Source organism: Chelonia mydas, chromosome 1 (assembly GCF_015237465.2).
Source record: "Chelonia mydas isolate rCheMyd1 chromosome 1, rCheMyd1.pri.v2, whole genome shotgun sequence".
Taxonomy (NCBI): domain Eukaryota; kingdom Metazoa; phylum Chordata; order Testudines; family Cheloniidae; genus Chelonia; species Chelonia mydas.
Genome location: NC_057849.1, coordinates 266,830,620 through 266,853,032, shown reverse-complemented (window position 1 = coordinate 266,853,032; position 22,413 = coordinate 266,830,620). Strand labels below are relative to the sequence as shown.

The following is a 22,413-nucleotide window of genomic DNA, read 5'->3' as shown; positions in this document are numbered from 1 at the left end:
GCTCCATTGGTTGAAGTAATTCCCCATGGAGGATGGGGAGGTAATCCAGGGGCTGGGCTAGAGAGGTGCGAGCCTCTGTAAGGGCAAGGAAGGGAGCTAGGTTTGGTGCAAGGCCTCTACCAGAAATGTTGTTTTTCTTTGGTGTTGACTTGAGCCTTACATTTGTCTTTCTGCTGATCAGGGTAGACATCTGCACTGAACAGAGCAGTTTTTGTCTATGAAAACTTGTTTTTACTCTCTTGAAAATGCCAACATTTTTGTTTGCAGTGATTCTGGTGAGTGCAGATACTTGGCTGGTTTGAGGCCAAAATCTGCCTTTGCTTACACCACATTAATTTCAGTGTGTCTAGCCTGAAATATAAGTGATGGCAGCATTTGGCTGGTTGTGAGTAGTTTTACATTTTTCACACAGCACAGTTCTGTTCTTTTGGTTTAACATAAGATATGGTAAATGTTATGTTTGGATCAGTTCATATATGTTTTTCCAAACTGCTTTTTCCTTCCCAATGATTTATCTAGTCAGGGTTCATCACTTCAGCTGAAGAGACCAGTTGCTTTATCCACTGAACATGATCTTCTGCAAACATGGACTAGAGTAGTTGCATTCCACTGATACAGCTGTCTATTTTTCCATTAGGTCAGATTAGGAAACTTTACGCAGGAAATTCAAAAGAAATCATTGCACAAGTATTTGTATGTTCTGACTTTGCTTCCTATCTTATTACTGAGTGTAATTGTTGGTAAGTACTGTTATGCATTATTAGTTTTTGATTTGCTGAAAGAGATAATTACTGGGTATACCTTAAAAGTATCTGGGATTGTCTAGGATGATCACAGAAAGTCTGATATTTTCCCCAGGTCCAGTTGGGAACAGTTAGGTAGATTATTTTGCTCTGGTGGTAAAGTTCATCATCACAGACTACAAGATGTAACAAGGCTGTTTCAGTTGTCAGTTCTTCCAGGAAATGCACCATGTGGTCATGCAAGATCTAGGAACTACAGCCCAGATCCTCAAAGGTCTTTAGGTGCCTAATTCACATTGACATCAGTGGGAGTCGGGTGCCTATATACCGCTGGTGATCTGGGCCTACATTCCTACATCACAAGTTAGCGCCTTCCCAGTTGTCAAAACAAAGCTCCCGAAGGGCGAATGTCCCAGCACGGTTGCTTATCATCAAACAATGGTTGTGATCATCCCATTTAAGATGACTCATTAGTTTAATTAATTGTAGTTAGTTTGGTGAGGGGTTTATTTTTCACCCCTTCTTTTCATTATTTTAATTCTTCCATATTTTTACTCCATCATATTTTGTAGTGAGAGGCATGTCTCAGCCTTTACTGCTACCCTTGTCAGTGCCTCTCCTCTCTCACAAGTGTTAACTAAGCAATTTGGAAATACACATGCCAACTTAAAATATTTCTCTTTCTTGTAAAATCAGTCATGTTTGAAGAGTTTTATTCCACTTTCTGTCAGATGCTACAGCTTAGCATGCAGATTTGAGTGTGTTATTTATTAAAAGAAAGTCAGCCTGATAATTCTAAGATCTAAATAAAAGGAGTGTGTTATTAAAGAGTGCCTTGCACAATGGGATACTATTGTCAGCGGACTGTGTCATAAGTAGTCGAGCCTAGATGTCGGAGTGGGAGTCAGGCCTAGGGTTCGGAAGGGGAGTCAGGCCTGGTGGTCGGAGTCTGAAAGCCAGAGCCCAGGGTTGAGAAAGGATTAGAATCAGGAACCAGGGCTGAAGGCAGAGGTGAAAGTAAGCCAGTATGGTCCAGTATGGCTTACCAGCAAGAGCTGGTATGGCGTACCCGACCGGCTTCCCCAGGCCAGCAATTTAAAGGGCCTGGGGCTCCCGGCAGTGGCCAGAGCCTCGGGCCCTTTAAATTGCAGCCAGAGCCCCGCCGCCGGAGCCCCTGGGTAGCGGAGGCGGCTGGGAGCCCCGGGGCTCGGGCGGAGATTTAAAGGGCCTGGGACTCCACTGCGGTAGCGGCGGCTGGGAGCCCCTGGCCCTTTAAATCACCGCCGGAGCCCCGCTGCCGCTACCCCAGGGCTCCGGCAGCGGGGCTCAGGCAGTGATTTAAAGGGCTGGTTCTGAGCCTAGCAAGGCTGGGACAGGACAGGAACAAGGCTGGGTACAGAGCAAGATCTGGGCTGGAGCTGTGGAGGAGGAGAGCAGGAGCAGGGTGTGGCAAAAGATGAGACAGAGAATCAGTGGGCGTGTGTGTTGAGCACCCAGTGAGCTACTGCTGCTCCAGAGTTTAAGAACCGCCTGTGATGGGTTGGATCACAGAAACCCCCTTGGGGCTGCCAACTGTTGTGCCAAGACTACTTCTGCCCCTGCTTTCCCTGCCAGCTTGGGACTCCAGAGCCCTGCCTGGCTGTGCCAGACACGCTTGCAGGCCCTAAACACAGACCCAGTTCTGAACCACGTCTCACAAACTGCCAGCTTAACTGAAAGCAGCTGAAGAAGTGTTCCTGTCTTTAACACTCAGATGCCCAACTCCCGATGGGGTCCAAACCCCCAAAAAATCTGTTTTCCCCTGTATAAAGCTTATACAGGGTAAACTCATAAATTGTTCTCCCTCTATAACACTGATAGAGAGAGATGCACAGCTGTTTGCCCTTCTCCCCCCACGTATTAATACAGGGTCAGCAACCTTTCAGAAGTGGTGTGCCGAGTCTTCATTTATTCACTCTAATTTAAGGTTTCGCGTGCCAGTAATACATTTACGTTTTTAGAAGGTCTCTTTCTATAAGTCTATGATGTATAACTAAACTATTGTTGTATGTAAAGTAAATAAGGATTTTAAAATGTTTAAGAAGTTTCATTTAAAATTAAATTAAAATGCAGAGACCTTCCCCCCCTAGACCCAGGCAGTGTGAGTGCCACTGAAAATCAGCTCGCGTGCCATAGGTTGCCTACCCCTGTATTAATAGATACGCTGGGTTAATTAATAAGTAAAAAGTGGTTTTATTAGATACAGAAAGTAGGATTTAAGTGGTTCCAAGTACTAACAGACAGAACAAAGTGAATTACCAAGCAAAATAAAATAGAACACGCAAGTCTATGTCTAATACAGTAGGAAAACTGAATACAGATAAAACCTCACCCTCAGAGGTGTTCCAGTAAACTTCCTTTTACAGACTAGTCTCCTTCTAGTCTGGGTCCAGCAATCACTCACACCCCCTGAGGTTACTGTCCTTTGTTCCAGTTTCTTTCAGGTATCCTTTGGGGGGTGGAGAGGCTATCTCTTGAGCCAGCTGAAGACAAAATGGAGGGGTCTCCCAGGCGTTTAAATAGACTTTCTCTTGTGGGTGGATACCCCTCCCTCCCTCTGTGTAGAATTCCAGCTACAAGATGAAGTTTTGGAGTCACATGGGCAAGTCACATGTCCATTCATGACTCAGAACGTACAGGTAGCAGCCATGGTTCACATGCTACCTTGAACGTCCTCACATAGACTTCTTATGTGGATTGGAGCCTTCGAAGATCCATTGTCCGTTAAGTGCTTCTTCTTTGGGCACTTAACTTGCAAATTCCTTTCTAAAGAAGCTGACCAAATGCCTTATTAAGGTTATTTAAAATCAAACAAGTATACAGCCAATATTCATAACTTCGAATACAACAAAGACACATGCATACAAATAGGATGAATATATTCAGTAGATCATAACCTTTACATAGATATGTTACATGGCATATCTAGCATAAAACATATTCCAGTTATGTCATATATACATTCATAAGCATATTTCCATAAAGCCTTATGGGGTGCACCATCACACCGGCCTGCTGGCTTCCTCAGCTAGTCAGGCAGAGTGGTCTGTCAGGAAGCCTCGCTGGTTTGTTAAGGTGTCAGGAATACAGAGCATGTGCAGCTACAGGGCTTTACTCCTGAGGCCTGGTCTATGACTAGGACTCCTCCGTGCTACTAAAATGGAAATTAATAATAAATAATAATAATATAATAATTCAACAGAACGTTACTGGAGATCCTATTTTGTCTTACACTAATTTTCATTTTATTGTTAGTATTGGTATATAAAGCAGATTTGTTTGGCTTATTTCTATATTCAGTATCTAATACAATTTTCTTTCAATTTTTTTTTAGTGGCAATCATAGTAACTAGGTACAAATCCAAACAGTTAACCCGTAAACTGAGTCAACAAATTGAACTGTTAGAATGTGAAATTCGGAAAAAAATACGTGATGGTAGGTCTCACATTTTTAAAATATTTTGTTTCGTAAACTCCATTAATCAGAAATAGAATAGTTTGGAATGTGAATATCAGAGTTTCTTGTTAATGTTGGTGTGCAGTAGTAGCTAATTCTAGAAACTAATAGCATTGCATGTAACAATTCACTTCAGCAAAACTTGAAATACAAAAAACTGCATCCAATCAGTGTTTTCCATCCCACAAAGATTCAGCTAGAAAAATAATGCATCAAGTCTTAGAACTGTTTTTAAGAACATCTTTTCAGGGTCATATTGAAAGCTGTAATTGTGAAGATAATTTTGTGTTATCAAAACTAACATTCCAGGGGGTTGTTATTTCAGGATTTGCAGAACTACAGATGGATCAATTAGATGTGGTGGATAGTTTTGGAACTGTTCCCTTCCTTGACTACAAACATTTTGCTCTTAGAACTTTCTTCCCAGAGGTAAATGGTTGCTAATCTTTTAGGTGTAATCCTTCCACGGTAATGAACGTAGTTGTCAAGTAAGGACCAAATAGCTCATGTAAATATCACCATGTGATTTTCACAGGAGACTTTGTATACTACTCCAAATCCAGTAGAACAGTGCTGGGCAAACACTGGAGGGGCGTGTTTAGATCTGTTGATTGTAGGTTCTGTAAAACTTCATATGCCCCAAGTCTAAATTTTTTAACTAATTTAACCCTAGTGTCCCCTTAATTCATATGTGTTTAATGATTGTGTGTGCCATGTAAGAGTCTCTCATAGTCTTGCCTCACTAGATGTGCCTCCCTTCATGAGACTGCCATTCCTAAACCTGCATTTTATCTGTGCTTTTTATCTCTCACACGCTCACCTGTCTGTACAAAACTTAATTAAGTTAACTTAAACAGTTCGGCTAACATGTTTACATCATGGGACTTCCTCATTGGCTCAGCAAGATGAGGAGGAGGCCTTACAAGTTCTCTCTCACAAGCCTGCACATGAATTAATTTCAGTAAATTAAATTAAAAGTAGGAAATGAAAAATCAAAAGTGATGTTGACGTTCTGGTTCAAGCTACCGATTACCTTGCCAGAAATGTTTAGAGGCGTGACAGTGGTCCCAATACAGGACAGCACTAAGCACATGCTCAACTTTAAGCCTGTGCTTTAATGTTGTCCTACATAGGGACTGGCTTAAGCAAGTGTTTATATGTTGTCTGAACTGGGTCCAGTGTTACTTGCAGCATCATGACATTTAATAGCATGAGAACAATGGGGGAAATAATTTCCCTGGAATAGCTGGAATGATACCAAACTGGGGAAGAAAATACCAGACTCAAATATCTTTCAAAGTTATATTCTGAAACTAACCAAAACTAACCATGAGTTTTTCGTATAATCATCTAAGAGCATCAATATGGACAACTACTTTTCAAAAACAAATACTTAAACAGAAAATATTTTGTTGTATAACTGGCTCAAAGGAGAAGATGGCCCTAGATGGTTTGTATAGTGCCTAGTACAATGGGTTCCCAAAATTGACACTGTAGTGTGAATATTATATATGAATAAAACGTTCCAAATCTGATATTGATCTCATTTACACCAGAGTAAATCAGGAATAACTTCAGTGGAGTTACCCAAGCTGCAACTGGGAGATCATAATAGGGCTCTTGTTGTTATAAACTCTGCATTTTTTCCTTTTGTTTACTTTTTTTTAACCAAGGATATTAACATGACAATATTATCATTATTTTTAGTTCATCTGTTCTTTCTGCTTAATCCTCATCAAAAATTTTAACTCTTTTATGAAACAAACAGGATGGGGTTTATAATGTGTCATTTGCTATCAAAGTGCTCAGGGTGACAACTGACGTACACCACGCTTATCTCATGTATTTTAAAAATATATGACCATTTTAGCTTCCCACTTTTTGTTACTTAACCCCGTATCTAGCCACCATGGCTTTGATTTTCATTATTAACTCTGGTATTTTAACTTCTGCTGTTGTTTTGTTATTTATATATGTACAGTACTGACTTGCCTCACAGGGTTGTGGCAGACTTAATTCATGAACTTTGAGATCCATGGATAGCAAGCATATGAAAAGTGTCAGCAGTAATAATAATAACTGCAGAGAAAAACTCTAAATTTGGCTAAGCCCAGGGATCCCTGACATCCAGAAGATTCATACTATTGGTATAGTGACATCTGGGAGTAATGTATTCTGGGGTGTCCTTTGCATACCTGGAAAAGCAGCAGATTTTCATCTTTTGATAATAAACAGTCTTCCCTATGGCATGTTAGAACATGACTGGGCTGACAGACCTCCAGAGCCTGGGAGTGAGGGCATTCAGCAGCATACCAGTAAATCTGGCCTAGCTCAATCCTCAGTTTCTCTTTGCAGTTTTCCTTTATGTTACGTGCCAGAACTTCTGCAGAAATCCCAGAATACATAAATTGCAGGTGCATTTAGAAGCCCAAATCATTTTTACTTAGCAAAGTCTGTTGCCTTGGGTAGATGCTTAGCCTTTGATATTTCTAACAGTAATACATCACCTGTCTTTTATTTTAGTCAGGCGGCTTTGCATCCATTTTCATTGAAGACATGCACACTAATGTGTCACGGGTAAGTCTGTGTAATGTAATTTTACTTTTATTTAGTGGTTATTCTTTTCTGTCTTCATTGGATCACCATAGAATCTAAGCACCTTCCAAATGATCAGATTAAATTTTCTCTACATTCCTTCCCATGTGGGGAAAAGTTACATGGCTTTATGTATATAATGTAGTAACATATATGTAGATATGAAAACAGGATCTTATAATGGGAAGTATCAGGCAACTTGGAGAGAGAGAGAGAGAGAGAATGTGTGTGTGTGTGTGTGTGTGTGTGTGTGTGTGTGTGTGTGTGTGTGTGTGTGTGTGTGTGTGTGTGTGTGTGTGTGTGTGTGTAATCCTGGCCACATTGGCAAAACTCCTATTGATTTCAGTGGGTCCAAGATTTCATCTTGTGTGTTGCTTACCCTCATTTCTAAGAATTAAGGACCTGTCATACCCAACTACAGTTTGCCTTATTTTTGTTTAACTGTTTCAGAGCAGAGACCCCAGGCGAAAGGATGAAAGCCTCACCATGTTGCATGCTTTAATTTGTAACAAGAATTTTCTTGTTACTCTCATTCACACCCTTGAAAAACAGAAAAATTTCTCTGTGAAAGACAGGTATAGTATGATTATGCCTTATAATCTTCAAGCCATAGAATTAAAAAAAAACCCCATGGATTATGACACACACATATAGTTTTCACTACATACAAAGCAAATTTAAGCTTTTCCAAAGTCTTTTCCTTGTTCTTCACCATGAAACAAGCCATTAAAAAGAGATCAGAAGATTTATAGATGCCTATAGACACTGAACTAGCAACATACCTCACCTCAGAGCAAGCAGTTCTTGCTTTATAAATTGGAACTTTGCTTTCATTGAAACGGATGCTAGTCTTCTTCAGTATTAAATTCGGATACACAAAATATATATATTTTTTAAATTGCTGGATAGGATCATCTGATGTACTTTAAATTTTATAGAGACTTTAGTGGGTGTTTGGGGTACCTAAAAAATGAAGGTTCAGCATATAGGCGTAACTGAACTGTGTATGTTTATTTGAACTAATTTCACAGTAAGCTGTTATAAAAGGCTTAGGATCACCTTTCTATTGTCATAGATTTGAAAAGCAAATTCCAGACCTTTTAGCTATGACTTTTTTATTTTTTGTAAACAGGTGCTTGTTTGCATCCTTCTTGACTATTGCACTACAAAGTAAACTAGTCTACCTAACCCATATTCTAGAAGTTTTGACCAGGGACTTGATGGAGCAGTCTAGCAATACGCAACCTAAGCTCATGCTAAGGCGCACAGAATCTGTCGTAGAAAAACTGCTGACAAATTGGATGTCTGTTTGCCTTTCTGGTTTTCTTCGGGTAAGTTTGACATCTTTCCACCACCTCAGACTCTAGAATGAGGAATATTTTCAACATAGCACATGCTGACTTCTTCCATGCAGAACTCATGAGAGATCTGTTTTTGCATGAAACCTAACTTTCTATATTACTAATATACCCATATTACTGTCCTGATCACTTATATAGACAGCTGTCATCGTGCAAAGGTAAGAAAAGAGCAACTGTATAAATGATGCTAACAATCTGTACTTGGGTTGGACTTTAGGTAATTTTGAAACCCTGACATTTTCTTCTTTGCTTCACGTATTATCATCCAAACCCCATCAGATATTTTCTTGTCATGGCAGAAGATTGTGTATCCTTCTCCTCAGAAGCTATTATAGAGCTATGCTTTCAGAGAGTTTAAAGGGAGGGTATCATTTTGAAAACCTCACTTCTGTTTGAATTTTTTTGCCTATTGTTGTTACAGATAACACCTATGATTAATAGAACTGTAAGAGGTTGGGGGAAATGATCTCTCTCATTTTACAGTCTGTTTAATTTAGTCCATTTAGTTGCATTTTGTGTGCAGACAATTTTGTTGTTTGAGGTTGTACTTCCTGTTTTGTGAGCACTAATATGATGACATCTTTCCCATGCCCTGTTCTGCAGGGAGCTCACATGCTTTGCCCTAGGGCCTGCAAAATACAGCAGCAGGGTAATTTGAAGCTGGCAACTTTCCTGGGACCCAAGTACAGAGCTAGGGGACAGTCAGAGGAAACCTGTTCTTTGTATCCCAGCCCTCTTCATGGGGCTCAGGAACAATGGTAGCTTGGGATGGTAGGGTGCCCTACACAGGGTTGGGGAGTGAGTGACACCTGAGAGAAGATGGCAGGTCCCTCTGAGAGCTCCAGAGGCAAGCTAAGCCAGGCCAGAAGAGACAGGGAAGGCAGGCTTTCTCCACTAGCTGCCTGTCTGTGCCCAGCATGGGGCTCTGAACTGTCATGTCAGGAGCCCCAGGTGACTCTTCCCATTTGAGTAAGAGAAACAGGAGCTGGGTGGGGATTTACAAAAGAACAGATAAACCTGGACAGAAAGTATTTTTAATTGCAGGACAGCTGAGCAACTTGGCTAAAAAGGAAGTTAGTTTGACTGGCTTCAAATTGTTGGTGTCCCACTAGAGTTCCAATGGGAATGCAGAAAAAAGAACTAAAGCTGTTGCTTGTTTGTGTTTGGTCTTATTTCTTAGGAGACAGTTGGAGAACCATTCTATAAGCTTGTGACTGCCCTCAATCAGAGGATAAACAAAGGGCCGGTAGACGTAATCACTTGCAAAGCCCTATATACACTAAATGAAGACTGGCTTCTGTGGCAAGTGACCGAATTCAAACCAGTGGTATGTTTGCCAAGCTGCTTTTCCTCCAAATACTGAAATGTTTTGAAAGACCACCCAACATTCTTCTTGTGGAAGGATGCTAAACTGAGTCTCTTAGATACTCCAGTGATGGTGATGGTATAAGTACCTAGATAGATAAAAATGGGCAGAAAATAAAATTATGATTAACACAGTTTCAAAACACAGTAGACGTGAATTAACCCACATTTCACCAATTGGATTCCTTCTGCTTCACAGCAGTGATCTAATAGCCAAGCATGGTATCGAAGTCTCATGATACTTCAAGTTATTCTTATTTATAAATTATACTACAGAACATTTGCAAGTACACGATGAGGTATTGAAATAAATATTTAAAACTAGATTATATTTATCAACTGTACACAAGATCTTTGTGATGCTGGATGCCTGAGATTTTATTGTGTTTGCTTACTCAATAATCCTCAGAATTCACTAATTCGCTGTGAGCTTTCCTGTCATTAACTGCAAATTAGTAAAGTTGTAGTGTGGTGGATTTTAATTAGTTGCCTGATTAAAAACAAGGTCCCTATGAAACTTAGCTAAATCATGACATTCCAGGGTGCTGGTGTCAGAACTTTCCTCTATACATAGATTTGTTACATTCACCAAAACAAATACAACATTCTTACCATTTTGCACTTATCGCTGCAATCCAGCTACTACTGCAGATATTTTCAACCTGAATTACCAAGATATTCTTTTTTTTAAAAAAAGATGATTGCAAAAAGTTAATTAAACATGTTCTGTTTTCTGTGTACTATGAATCCTTGGATTTTCTAGGTTTTTTTACTGATTTGTAACAAATATTTGGTGCTGCACATTTAATGTTCTGTGATAAAGATAGGTTTCATATGTTATAGCTAAAACTATTAACTGTCTAGATCAGAGGTTTCCCAACTGTGATCCATACACCAAATGCTAGTGGTCCACAGAAAAGTGGCTAGTCCCATGGCATTGGTTCTCCTCCTTATTTCTAGCGCTAAAACACATTGAAAGAAGTTTAACACTATATTACGGGTGAGATTTCAAAAAGCACCTAAGAGATGTAGGTACTGAGCTCTCAATGAAAGCTAATCTAATACTTTCCTGGTTTTTCAAGTATGCAATTGCTGCTGTTGCCGTGTGGCCATTATCCAGGAGGGGTGCAGGGTGCGGCAGGAGTTGGGGTGCAGGCAGGGGGCTCAGGGCAGGGAGTTAGGGTGTGGGGTGCAGGAGGGGTTTGGGGTATGGGCTGTGGCCTGGCGCTGCTTATCTGGAGCTGCTCCAGGGTGGCAGCAGTGCAGAGTGGAGCTAAGACAGGCTCCCCACCTGCTCTGGCCCTGAGCCGCGCTGCTCCGCGCACTGCCCTCCCCTGCAGGTACCTCCCCCGAAGCTCCCATTGGCTGCGGTTCCCCATTCCCGGCCAATGGGAGCTATGGAGGGGGGGTGTCTGGAGGCGAGAGCAGCGCACGGAGCCCTCTGCCCTCTCCCCCCCCCCAGGTGCCTCAGGGACATGGTGCCAGTCGATTCCAGCAGCGGTGCGGGGTCCGCGGCACCATGGGGGTGGCAATCCCGCGGGCCAGATCCAGCCCACAGGTTGTAGTTTGTCCATCCCTGCTCTAGCTCATCCTTTTTCTCTTTTTCCAGGTGGATGTGCATATTATCACTTGCCATGGAAGTCACATTGGTGGCATCCTTAAAGTGTGTCCTAAATATGTCCATTGTCATCTTACCGTGTTTGATACTTTAGTTTGGTTTGCTCTATTTAGAATTTCTGCTATTGCAAGAAACTCTTTCCAATGGATTCTTAACATCTTCCTCAGACTGTTACTTTGGGATGAGTTGATCTTATCAATTTCTGTTGTAGATTTCCATGACTCTGCTCCTTAAAGGAGGACAGACATGATGCCAGTGTTAAAAATTCATACTTCTGTGTCAGTGCTAATCATGCTACTTTTCCAAATCTTTTCAAGTTTATGAAAATTGTCTGCTGCTTTTGATATTCATTGTGTGACAACTGGCATGTTGTCACCATCATTGTACATCTCAGAACCTGTATAGCTAAAATGACTTACTTCTAGTGTTTCTTCATCCACTCTAGTGGTTAGTTTAGCCATATATTTTGTCTTCCTCTTGTTGACGAACAAGTCAACTTGTTTGACCATATCAGCCAAAAGCTGAGTATTTTCTTTGATTAAGTGATGGGTTGAATGAAGCTGGACAGTGTCCTCAGCAAATATGTGGTTATCCAATTGTGCTTTATCATTTGTCCATTAAATTCTTCAGTTGCCTTGTGCACTTACTTTCATAACATAGTCCATGACCAGTGCAAACAATAGTGGGGACATAATACAGTCTCTCTGTACTCTATCAAAAGCCTTCTGGAAATTTATCAAATTGATAACAAGCTGTGCTTGCCACTCCATACTTTGCTCTGTAATATGTCTGAGAACAACAATATGGCCTGCACCTGATCTCAGGGGTCTAAAATATGCTTGTTCCTCTCTAAGTTGAAGATCTATTTGGTTCTCGATACATTCCAGGGTGATGCTGCACATGGTTTTCCCAGGCACTGAGAGTAATGGGGTTCTTCTCCAGTTACTGCAGGTGGTAAGGTCACCTTACTTTGGCAATTTTACTACAAATCCTCTCTTCGCTGGGTTGGGTTCTTTTCTCCATTCCATATTCAGAAACACAAGGAAAGTCTGGAGGGCTGTTTCATCACTTGCTTTAAGTATCTCTTCACTAATATTATCCTCTTCTGCTGCTTTCCCATTTTTGAGTTTACTGATGGCTTGTCTAACTTTTTCCCATTGTAATATCTCCTAAATCAAAGGGCTGCTCTAGGAATAGGTCTTCATCACACATTTCTAGTAATTTGCTCGGGCTTGGTCTTTTAGGCTCGAACAAGAGATCAGCTTCATGTGAAAAGTATGATGAGGATTGGTCAAACCCATAAGGAAGCCCATGTCATGAAAAGTGCCTTGCTCAAGGCCACATCAGTAATGAAAATAGGACTTCGGAATGTGAGAACAATGTATGATGCTACTAAAACTGCCCAAGTAATTAAAGAAAGGGATAGATACCATCTTGTTGTCCTTGGAATCAGTGAGCGTAGATGGACAAAACTACACTTCAGAGAAACAAGTAACACCATCATCTTTGAGAATGTGGATGATAGACATGAAGCTGTTGTAGCAATCTTGATGTTGAATGAAGCAGATCAGACACTGACTGAGTAGGAATCAGTCAATGGAAGTATTATTAGAGCTTGCTTTCAGACTCAATTATACAAACTATCAGTCATGCAGTGCTATGCGCTAACCAATGAAAAGTCAGATGAGGAAAAAAAATGCTTTTCATGATTTGTTGCAGGATATGTTAACAAAGGTCCCAAAACATGATATCATAGTGACTGTGGGTGATTTCAGTACAGAGTAGAAATGTACAGTGTAAACTACCCAATGATAGGTAGAACAATATTTTCCTACTAAAGAAGTTCAACATAGTGCTCCCCAGATGATACTACAAAGAACCAGATAGACCAGGGGTGGCCAACCTGTGGCTCCAGAGCCACATGCGGCTCCTCAGAAGTTAATATGCGGCTCCTTGTACAGGCACCAACTCCAGGGATGGAGCTACAGGCGCCAACTTTCCAATGTGCAGGAGGGTGCTCACTGCTCAGCCCCTGGCTCTGCCCCCACTCCACCCTTTCCTGCCCCCTCCCCTGAGCCTGCCGTGTCCTTGCTCCTCCCCCCCAGAGCCTCCTGCGTGCCACAAAACAGCTGAACGGGAGGTGTGGGGAGGGGGAGCTGGTGGGGGGCTGTTGATGTATTACTGTGGCTCTTTGGCAATGTACATTGGTAAATTCAGGCTCCTTCTCAGGCTCAGATTGGCCACCCCTGAGATAGATCATTTCTGTATTTAAAACATGTTTTGCAGCTCATAGGTGCATACAGGGGAGCAGACGTGGGGAGTGATTATAACCTTTGTATCGCTTAATTGAAGATCAATTAAAGAGGCTGAAGAAAATTAAAAGACAACTGTGCATCAACAGTGCACAATTAAAAGACTGAAACACAAAAAGTGCTTTTCAGCTTGAACTGAAGAACAGGTTCAGAGTTTTAATGGAATTAACTGAAGAGAACCAAGACACTGATGCTCTGTGGGAAAACATCAGTGTGTGCTATCTGGAAAGTGCAAAGCCAATTCTAACAACAATGAACTCTGAAAGGGAAGAATGGATTAGCAATGCTACTTGGGCGGCAGTGGAAAAGAGAAGTGTACAGCAACCCAAAAATTCTTAAATGCTAAGACAAGAAGAGACATGCAAGTGGCAAGAAGAATACAGAGCTCTGGACAGAGAAGTAAAAGGCGTGCCAGAAGAGAGAAAAGGGCATATATTAGTAAAAAATGTCAAGAGGCTGTAGATGCTAGCCCAAGAGCTGACCTTACAATCTTGTAAAAGACATCAAATAGCTAAGAGGAAACGTTAGCAGTTTGGAGACCCTATTAAAGATGCAAATGAAAAGACTCTTAGCACAGGAGAACAAAGGAAAAGATGGACAGAACATTTTCAGTAAAATGGCCTAGTCTGATTTCTCCATGTCTATTGCATTTTGTAGTCTGAGAGACAGGGGTAGAATGCTAGACTGGTGGGCAATTTCAGTCGCAGATATCATTTTGCCAGTCCCCTTTTAATGAACAATATTCTATCTCAGTTTTTCACTCAACGTAATAAATGGAAAAGTACTGCATACAGAACACTGACAAGATAGAGATTTGAGATACCATGTAGAGCTGGAGTAAAAACTGTGTGCTATATGTAGTAACTTTCCTTTCCCCAGGTTATCTTTCTGTTCTTTGAGGCAAGAAACATTATTTTGCATACACCTCTGTCTTAAACCACAGCACAGTTGCCATCTGCTACTGTTCATTAGCTCAAATGCCTCACTTAACTAGAGCAATCACAGTTTCCTTTCATTTACAGAAACAACTGTAAGTCTGGGAAAATGTCTTTAAATGTTGAATTCAAACCTCTTTATTACCTTGTTGCTATCAAGAAAAAAATGCTCTTTATTTTCCCTGTCCTTTAGCCAGTTTCCAAGCCAATCTCCAGTCAAGTAGGTCCCTTCCAAATGCTTGCCTCGGTCTCCTTAAAATAGTTGTTAAACCTTTCTTGCAACCCATGTTAATCCTTTGGTGCAGAGTTGTGATTTACTACTGCTAAGCACTTACTACTAGTGCATGAAATCTCAACTCTGGATATTACTGGGTTACCTTAAATGGCCTGTAATTTCCTCCTGAGTCTTTCCTTAAGTTAACTTGTACTTTTCCTTGCTTCCCATGCAAAACCAGAAATAGTGAAAAATACCTATTAATGTTTCTCCAAGATTTCTGTACTTCCATCCATGTGTCTGTTTAATGTCTGACCTTCAGTGCCCTTAGCAATCTTAAGAGCCTTTTCATAATTTTATCATCTATGATTTCTTTTTTAGTGTTACAATTTGTGGATAAATGTGGTGCTCATGAAGGTTAGATTCCTCCTGCCAGGCATGGAGCTGTTAGGGAAAATCTGATTCATTAACATTTCAGCTGTAGAGACAGGCAAAATAATTGTTGGTTTTGTTATTGGCTCGTGTACCATTACATCACTCTGATTCTTTGTTTTTAGAGGAGTTTTATGTATATGCATGTGTATGTTGCTTATCATCTGAGCATCTCACACACATCAGTGAATTTATCTCCCTGACACCACTGTGAGGTAGAGAAGTATTATTATGCCCATTTTATGCATTGTTTAGATCTGGAATCCATAAATGCTTCAATGCTGCATACTTACGAGGCTGCCTCTCTCTCTGTTAGATACTGTTACAGCTGCAATCAGTGGAGCACTGGAGCAGGGACACTCTTGGTGTAAAAGAGAGGGAGCTGCTGCTAACAGGACATTATCTGTGAGGGGTTTGACAGATATGGCAATTTCCTGCAATATCTTTGGGAGATCTTACTGTATTAAGTTTATGTATCATTGTGGGCCAGGGATTGTATGTAATTCCACAGGAGAGGGTGACCACAGCTCCTCCAGGAAGGAGCAGCAGTGGAGGGTGATTAGGCAAATTCACTCAGGTTGTAACACCTCCAGAGAGGTACTACCACCTGGGGAGGTCCACATATACCAGGTCAAACTGGATTCTTCAGAGGCCAACAGGCAAAGAAAGGACTTTTAGATAAACAGCTTGAGTTTAAATTGACTTAGGGCTTTCTTCGTTATCTAGCAAATGGACAGCACCATCTGTCCAAGGCAGAGCCCCAATCCCTGTGGAAGGGTTGGAAGGACTTGACCTATTAGGGCCTCATAAGACTGGTGGGTGACCTCTGGTAAGCTTTGAACATTCTTATGGGACCTTTTTTTGTTTTTATGTGGTTTCTCTGTAATGCTTTTACCTTAAGAATAAATGTGCTTCCTTTTAAAGATCTGGGTGGTAACATAAAACTCCTGGCAATTACACTGTTCATAGCCTTTGAAGAGAAAGCAAAGCACAGACGGTAGCATGTTTAAGCAGTCTCGTTTGCTGGGAGTATCACAGCATAGGCAGGGAACTAGGCAGCCTGGGGAAAAATCCCAGCCAGTCAGGAGGGAGAGAGACACGTGTCTCCACCCAGGAGAGGTGGTGGCTGAGGAACAGGGAGGCTAGAGCAGGTGGCCTTGAGGGACCAAAGAGGAGGAACACAGATGTAGTTGCCCTGAACTGTGACAGGGGGAATCTCAGATTTCAGACCTATTCTCCCCTCTCATCCACTCTGACTGGAAATAGCTTGAATGTGATTACTTTCAGGACACACTGCAAGGCCCATCTCTTAGCCAGGGCTTCTGGGGAAGCAGAGGCATGATAGCATCTGACGTTTATATTGGACTTGATTTTACTGTGGCTGATTATTTTTTGTTTGTGGGATGTGGAGTACCTTCTAGTTTTACTTCCAATTTATTTTATTTTTAAAATTTTGGAAAATGCATCTAGATTCTGTTTTGAATCTATTGTTATAAACTGAAATAAATGAAATACTGGCCTGAACATGAGACTGAGAGCCAGGAATTCCTGATTTCTCATCCTAATTCTGGCATTTACTATTTGTCCTTAGGCAAATCACATAATTCTGCTGTATCTTCTTTCTTTATCAGTGAAATAGGGACAGTAATGTTCCCTACTCGACAGAGATATTTTGAGAATTAATTAGTTACTATTTGGATAGCAAGGTAAAGAGCTAAGTATTTTTATTTATTTCTCCCTATGGTGATGATAGTTCCTTTGCTGGATTTGCCACATGATGTTACCTGTTTTAGGATGCCATCACAATCATTCTTGAAGCGTCAAAATCTTCATTTTACTCCATGTCAAAAGCAGAGCTTTTAAAAGCCACAAGGATCTTCTTTTTCAGGGATGGAACCATAGTGGGCAGATGCCAAGTGGCAAACACATTTAATTGGCAGTTTGCCACATTACATGCCCTGTTTCCATTTACGTAATTACAATCAATGATTACAGTCTCCACCCATCACCAGTAGCGTACTGGATTCTCCATCAGAGGGAATGGGAGAGTTAAACACAAGCATGGCCTGCTTGCTCTCCAAAGCATTTTCTGATTTGCCTTCCAACTGACTATGCTGCAGACCCAAGTCCTCCATTTATTCAAAGAACGTGGGGAGCAGCTGGGCATGTTTCTCTACATCTTTGCTAATGTGCCTTGACCCTGAGTTGGAAACTATAGCGGGGTTTCAGGCCATCGGGGGAGGAATAGTGGGATGTAGCGAGGAGGCATGGTCTCCCTCCCTGATGGATGGGGAGAGGCCTCGACCGCCCCCTGGTGGGCAGAGCTGGGACACCCGTGACTGCCCCACTGGAAGCAGAGGGGCAGGACAGGAACCGGAAATATAAAAGGTAGGACCTCCAGCTCAGTTAGAGGAGAGCTGCCAGAGGAGTAGGACATCTCCCCGCCACTGCTGGAGCTTGGACCTGATGGAGGCTGCTACAGTGCCAGAGGCCCGGAGGGACTGCCGGAGCTGCCAGACACTGGGAACACCAAGGAGCGGTTGGGGCTGCAACTAGCCATTTACCCCAGCGAGACAAATGATGACCCTGGAACCCAGGTACCCTTGAATGGGAGTGTAGGAAAGAGCCCAGGGAAGCCGACTAGGGTTTGGCTGTGTTACTGACTGCAGGCCGGCCAGCCTGTTGTGGCTGGATTTCCCCGCTGACCCAGTGGTGGGCCACTTGGCCACGGTTAGGGCCCTGGGCTGGGACGCGGTGGAGTCGGTGGGCCTGCGTCCCTGTACCCTTGCCCCCTGAGGGGGTGGCAGCCTCGCCAACTTTAGGCCAAGAGATCTGCATTGGTCTGTCACCCACCTGAGCTAGGATGCCAGGCGGTTTTGCTGCCTGCCCCGCTAGAGTGCTGGTCCCCCTAGTCTGCTGCATTTCTCTGCCTGACTGCAGGTCAGAGCCATTAACTGTTTGCTGCTCCGCCCAGACCGAGACCTCCCGGCCCATAGACTCACTGCTGCTCAGCCTGAGTGCAGGCGAGAGCCATTAACTGTCGGCTAATTTCCCCCTGAACTGAGTTGCTCCAGAAGCATTGTAGCGAGGCGGCGTGGTCTCCCTCCCTGATGGACGGTGAGAGAACTGCAATCACCTTACAGGGGAGAATGCCCCCCTTTGGTGAATGTTGCTCCTCTCGGTCCGGGTAGCGAGGGCTAGCTGACAGAGATTAGGGAACTGCCCTTGTCCTCAGGGCAGCAATGCCTAGCGGCTAGAGCCTATGAGGCATAGGGGGACCCAGACCTACCTTACTCCACCGGGTTCTGACACAGGGCCCTGTGAACCAGGAGTCCTGACTTCAGGCTTAGGTCCTTGGTTTAAGAAATGCATTCCCTGGGTCGCTTCCTACCCCAGATCCTGTAGTTCCTCCAGGGGTGGCAGCTTTCCAACTCCCTCATCCTCCATGGTCGAGTGGGGTCCTGTGGCAGACTCAGTGTTCTTGGCCTCCTCAGACTGGGCCTCTCGCAGGAGCCTGTAGCTTGTGTCAGCTCAGGTAAGCCCAGACTGACCCAAGCTGCTTGCTTTTATGTACTCCCTCCACCGGGAACATGCGCAGCAGGGGCGAGGGGGCGTGGCCTCCTGGGGCCAAAGCAAGTGGCTAACTCTCGCAGGGCCAGTGCAGGGTTGGTACACCCCATCGCAGAGACATTACTCTTGGGTCAGTTAGTTCAGTCTCAATTGCCATTCAGTCTTAGGCCTCTCTGCTGAGACTACCTGAAGGGTGCCGGCTGTAGTGAATTTTGTGACGTGGATACTTGTTCACAAGGACCTGCACTGAGACAATCAACTCATTTTCCAGTAGACTACTGAACAGCCGTAATATTAAGCAACTTTTTGTCCCCTCCAACTTGTAGTGAACTTGACCTAGCAACCTAAAGGCTCTATGCCATTGCCAGGTCTTTTAGTTTCACATTCTGCTTTAACCAAGATAATCCTAGAGGAAGGGCAATGTCCTGGGTGAGTTTAGATCAAGACACACACTGCTATGTGTCTTCGCTGCCTTTTTTCATTACGTATTGTAAAGAATTCAAATTGTTGTTGTTTGTCTGGTGGGTAGTGTCGAAATGGAGGGAGGCCTTAAATTTCTGGCATGCTAACATATGAAGAGGTTTCACAGCACCTTCCATGGAGCTATTTGTGTGGGAATATACATGCAGGAAAGGAGACTCGACAGAGGAAACAGAACTTTTCTTATTAGCCCAAAAGCAAGAGAGTTTTAAATTGAAACAGGGAAGTTTGTATTGTATTGTGGGGCAATTGCTATAATAGGAAAATCACCTAAACAATAAAACATGTTTGCAAGAAGTTGAAGAGGAATCAGCTTCATTTTAAACCTTCAATTTAAGACTCAGTAAGCACCCTTGAAAGTGTTTTGTTTGGAATTCGGCTACTAGTGGAGGAATGAACTAGAGCCACATGGGAATGTGTCAAGGGAGGGGCAAGCTGTGCGCCTTTTTGTTTTAAGAGCTCTGGGTGTCTGTCCTGGGTGGCTGGGGCTCATGCAGAAGGGTCATCACGCCCAGTAGGCAGAGGTAAAGCCCTGCCACCTGAGCTTGGGCTCTCCTTCCGCACAGCCCCCAATCCCTCACCTGGAGGCGGCGGGGCTCCGGCTGTCAGCCCCAGGGAGCAGCACTGAAGTAAGGGTGCCAACGGGGCACTAAGTCTGCTGTGAAAAGTGATATTGACGAATATCCCTTTTCACATTGCCACCATTACTTCTGTGCCGCTGCAGTGCTGCCTTCAGAGCTGGGTGGTAGTATATGTACTTGGGGCTAGGAGGGCCCCACAAACGACTACAGATACAAAGGGTGGGGGGTGCTGAGCAAATACGTTTGAGAACCACTGAACTAGAGGCTTGATCCAAAGGCTATTGAAGTCAGTGGGAGTTTTCCCATAGACTTCAATGACCTTGGATCAGGCCCTAGATAAAATATTAAGCCAGTTTTGTCCAAATTATTCTATTATTCTATTGTTTGGATGTTATGATACAAAGCCTTTTGAAGTTGACAGGGAGACTTCCATCAGCATCAGAGAATCATGGATCAGACCCCAAGTGTAAGTCACTTATACTTCCTTTTACTGGTTTTTCTGCATCAAATCTCAGCCAGTATTCATTTCTTTCTTCAGGCGAGATGTCCGCCCTCACTATTTCCACATCTCCTCCCCTTCCACTCAGTTTGTCCTTTCAGTAGACTCATTACCCTGGTAATTAAACATTTCTATGTCCTGATTAAGTCATTCTCAGTTACTCAAATTACATTGTATTGTTCATTAAATCCTGATGTTTGCAGTTTTGCAATCTTGTTTTTAATACTCCATCTGTTTTTATAGAAACAGGGAAGTTAATTAATGTCTCTTTCGGTTCTTTCCTTTTCTTTCCTCACCACAATGTAGTATTTTCCACTCATGGCTGATAAAAAAAAAAAAAAAATAGAAAGCACCACTCATCTATTATAATTATTAATATTTCTAAATCTGAGAGAGAAAACAGGCCCACACAATGACCTGAGGCTAACTCGTCTTTATTTCTCATGAGAGCAGAAAGGAAAAAAATGACATTTTTGGTTGCTTCCTCTTTTAACAGTCTTTCCTCTAGTAAGTCACACCCACGATCCTCATGTTTCAGTTAGGGTTTATTATAACATAGGTGTTCAACTGCTTAAATGTAGAGAGTTATTACATTAGTTTTTCCTCTGTGGCTTGCATTCAGTGGCCGACTTTTAAAACAACGTTTGTTAGTCACAGAACAGATTCTATCAGAACCCCTTTATTCACACACACTGAGATGAACAGAGCAAAGTTACCTCTGCTATAAGAAAATTGCAGTATTAGCAAAGCTTTATCACTGCTCAAACTAAAAACCTAGTAATGCATCCATACTCATCTCCCTCTCCCTCCTGTTCTCATTGTCCGTTGCTAGCAGTAAATTTCAGGCAGTAAATCTGTGTGGTCCGTGGATGTGGCCTACTAGTTGGCTGACCTCACTCTGTGTATAGTCTAGTAAACAAGCTGGCTACCAGCCACATCTGATTATGAGCTATGTCAACCTCCTCATACAAGTCAGGGTCCAACCTATATGCCAGTGGACCACTTCATGTATATCTGACACCACACCCGTTCTTTTACCCCCCCTCACCTCCCTGCACAGTGACGTCTCTCCCTGTGGAGAAATGGTTGGATTCTGGTGGATGCAGATTTCCATAGGAAATGTTTCTTGTGATTTTCTGTGCTCATCAGTAACAACAGCTGGTGCTTACGTGTATTTTAACAATTTTAAGAAACAACAATGCGTATCATGGCTGCTTGCTGAATGAGTGACCTTCTCAAACCTTTATCCACTTGCAACTTCATTTTCTAGGAATCCCACTTATATCAAACAAATGCATATTTTAGGGTGTATACTTTCTTCTGATCTTCAGTGGTAACTCAATAAATATGTTTGTACAAATATACAAGGAAAAAAATGCATATTTGAAAATATACAGGTGCATGGCAGTGATCCTTCAAACACTAAGAATTAATTAGATCTATGTGATGCATTATTTAACTCCACCAAACAAACTTGTGGATAGCTTGAAAAGCCTACTGTAGTGTGTCTAGCTCGATATACAGTGTTTGATACTGTGAAGCCCATCTCATTCTCTGTAGATTTGAGTAACATTTGTATTCTTGCAGGCACTGAATGTCTTCTTTGAAAAAATCCCAGAAAATGAGAGTACAGATACCTGTCTTGATATCCAAGTTAATGTTCTGGATTGTGATACCATAGAGCAAGCCAAAGAGAAGATCTTTCAAGCATTTCTAAACAAGAATGGCTCTCTTTATGGTCTTCAGCTCAGTGAAATTGGTCTTGGTAAGAGAGTGCCACTGTGTGTTATTTCCATTATCCTCTTACGTTTGCTGCTGTTTCTGTTAAGTTTCCTACTTGGTAGATCCTATCACTGACTTTGGCTACTGTTAGTTAATGCTGCTTTGTCGTATTACATTCTGGGGAATTCATACAGCTAGTAAGGCTGTAACCCTGTGCTTGCCCCCAAAGTTTCATTCTTAGAAGTTAATGTGTTAAAACTACAACTGCCTTTACCTGCACTAAGATTTGAACAAACATTAGCTAACATGTGTTAAAAATACCTCTTTTCCCCTTAGTATAAACACAGTAACAATGACTGGGTACACTTGTGCAGCAAAACAGCATTAATTCTGGTGCACAGGATATCGCAATAACAAAAATATTCCCAACTGCACTCAAAACTAGGCTCTTTCTTTCCCCAGGACATTACTGTTTTCCTTTATTACCCTA

At 42.4% G+C, this 22,413-nt stretch overlaps 1 protein-coding gene across 1 annotated transcript in view; it reads left to right on the top strand.

The window, feature by feature from the left end:
• PLXNC1 (plexin C1) overlaps nucleotides 1–22,413 on the top strand; it is a 97,908-nt gene that overhangs the window by 58,195 nt on the left and 17,300 nt on the right. The window contains exons 15-22 of the mRNA XM_037885064.2: nucleotides 638–740; nucleotides 4,117–4,218; nucleotides 4,565–4,668; nucleotides 6,763–6,816; nucleotides 7,285–7,409; nucleotides 7,967–8,165; nucleotides 9,376–9,522; nucleotides 21,789–21,966. Coding sequence (XP_037740992.1) covers nucleotides 638–740; nucleotides 4,117–4,218; nucleotides 4,565–4,668; nucleotides 6,763–6,816; nucleotides 7,285–7,409; nucleotides 7,967–8,165; nucleotides 9,376–9,522; nucleotides 21,789–21,966 — 1,012 coding nt within the window. The remainder of the gene's footprint in view (nucleotides 1–637; nucleotides 741–4,116; nucleotides 4,219–4,564; nucleotides 4,669–6,762; nucleotides 6,817–7,284; nucleotides 7,410–7,966; nucleotides 8,166–9,375; nucleotides 9,523–21,788; nucleotides 21,967–22,413) is intronic.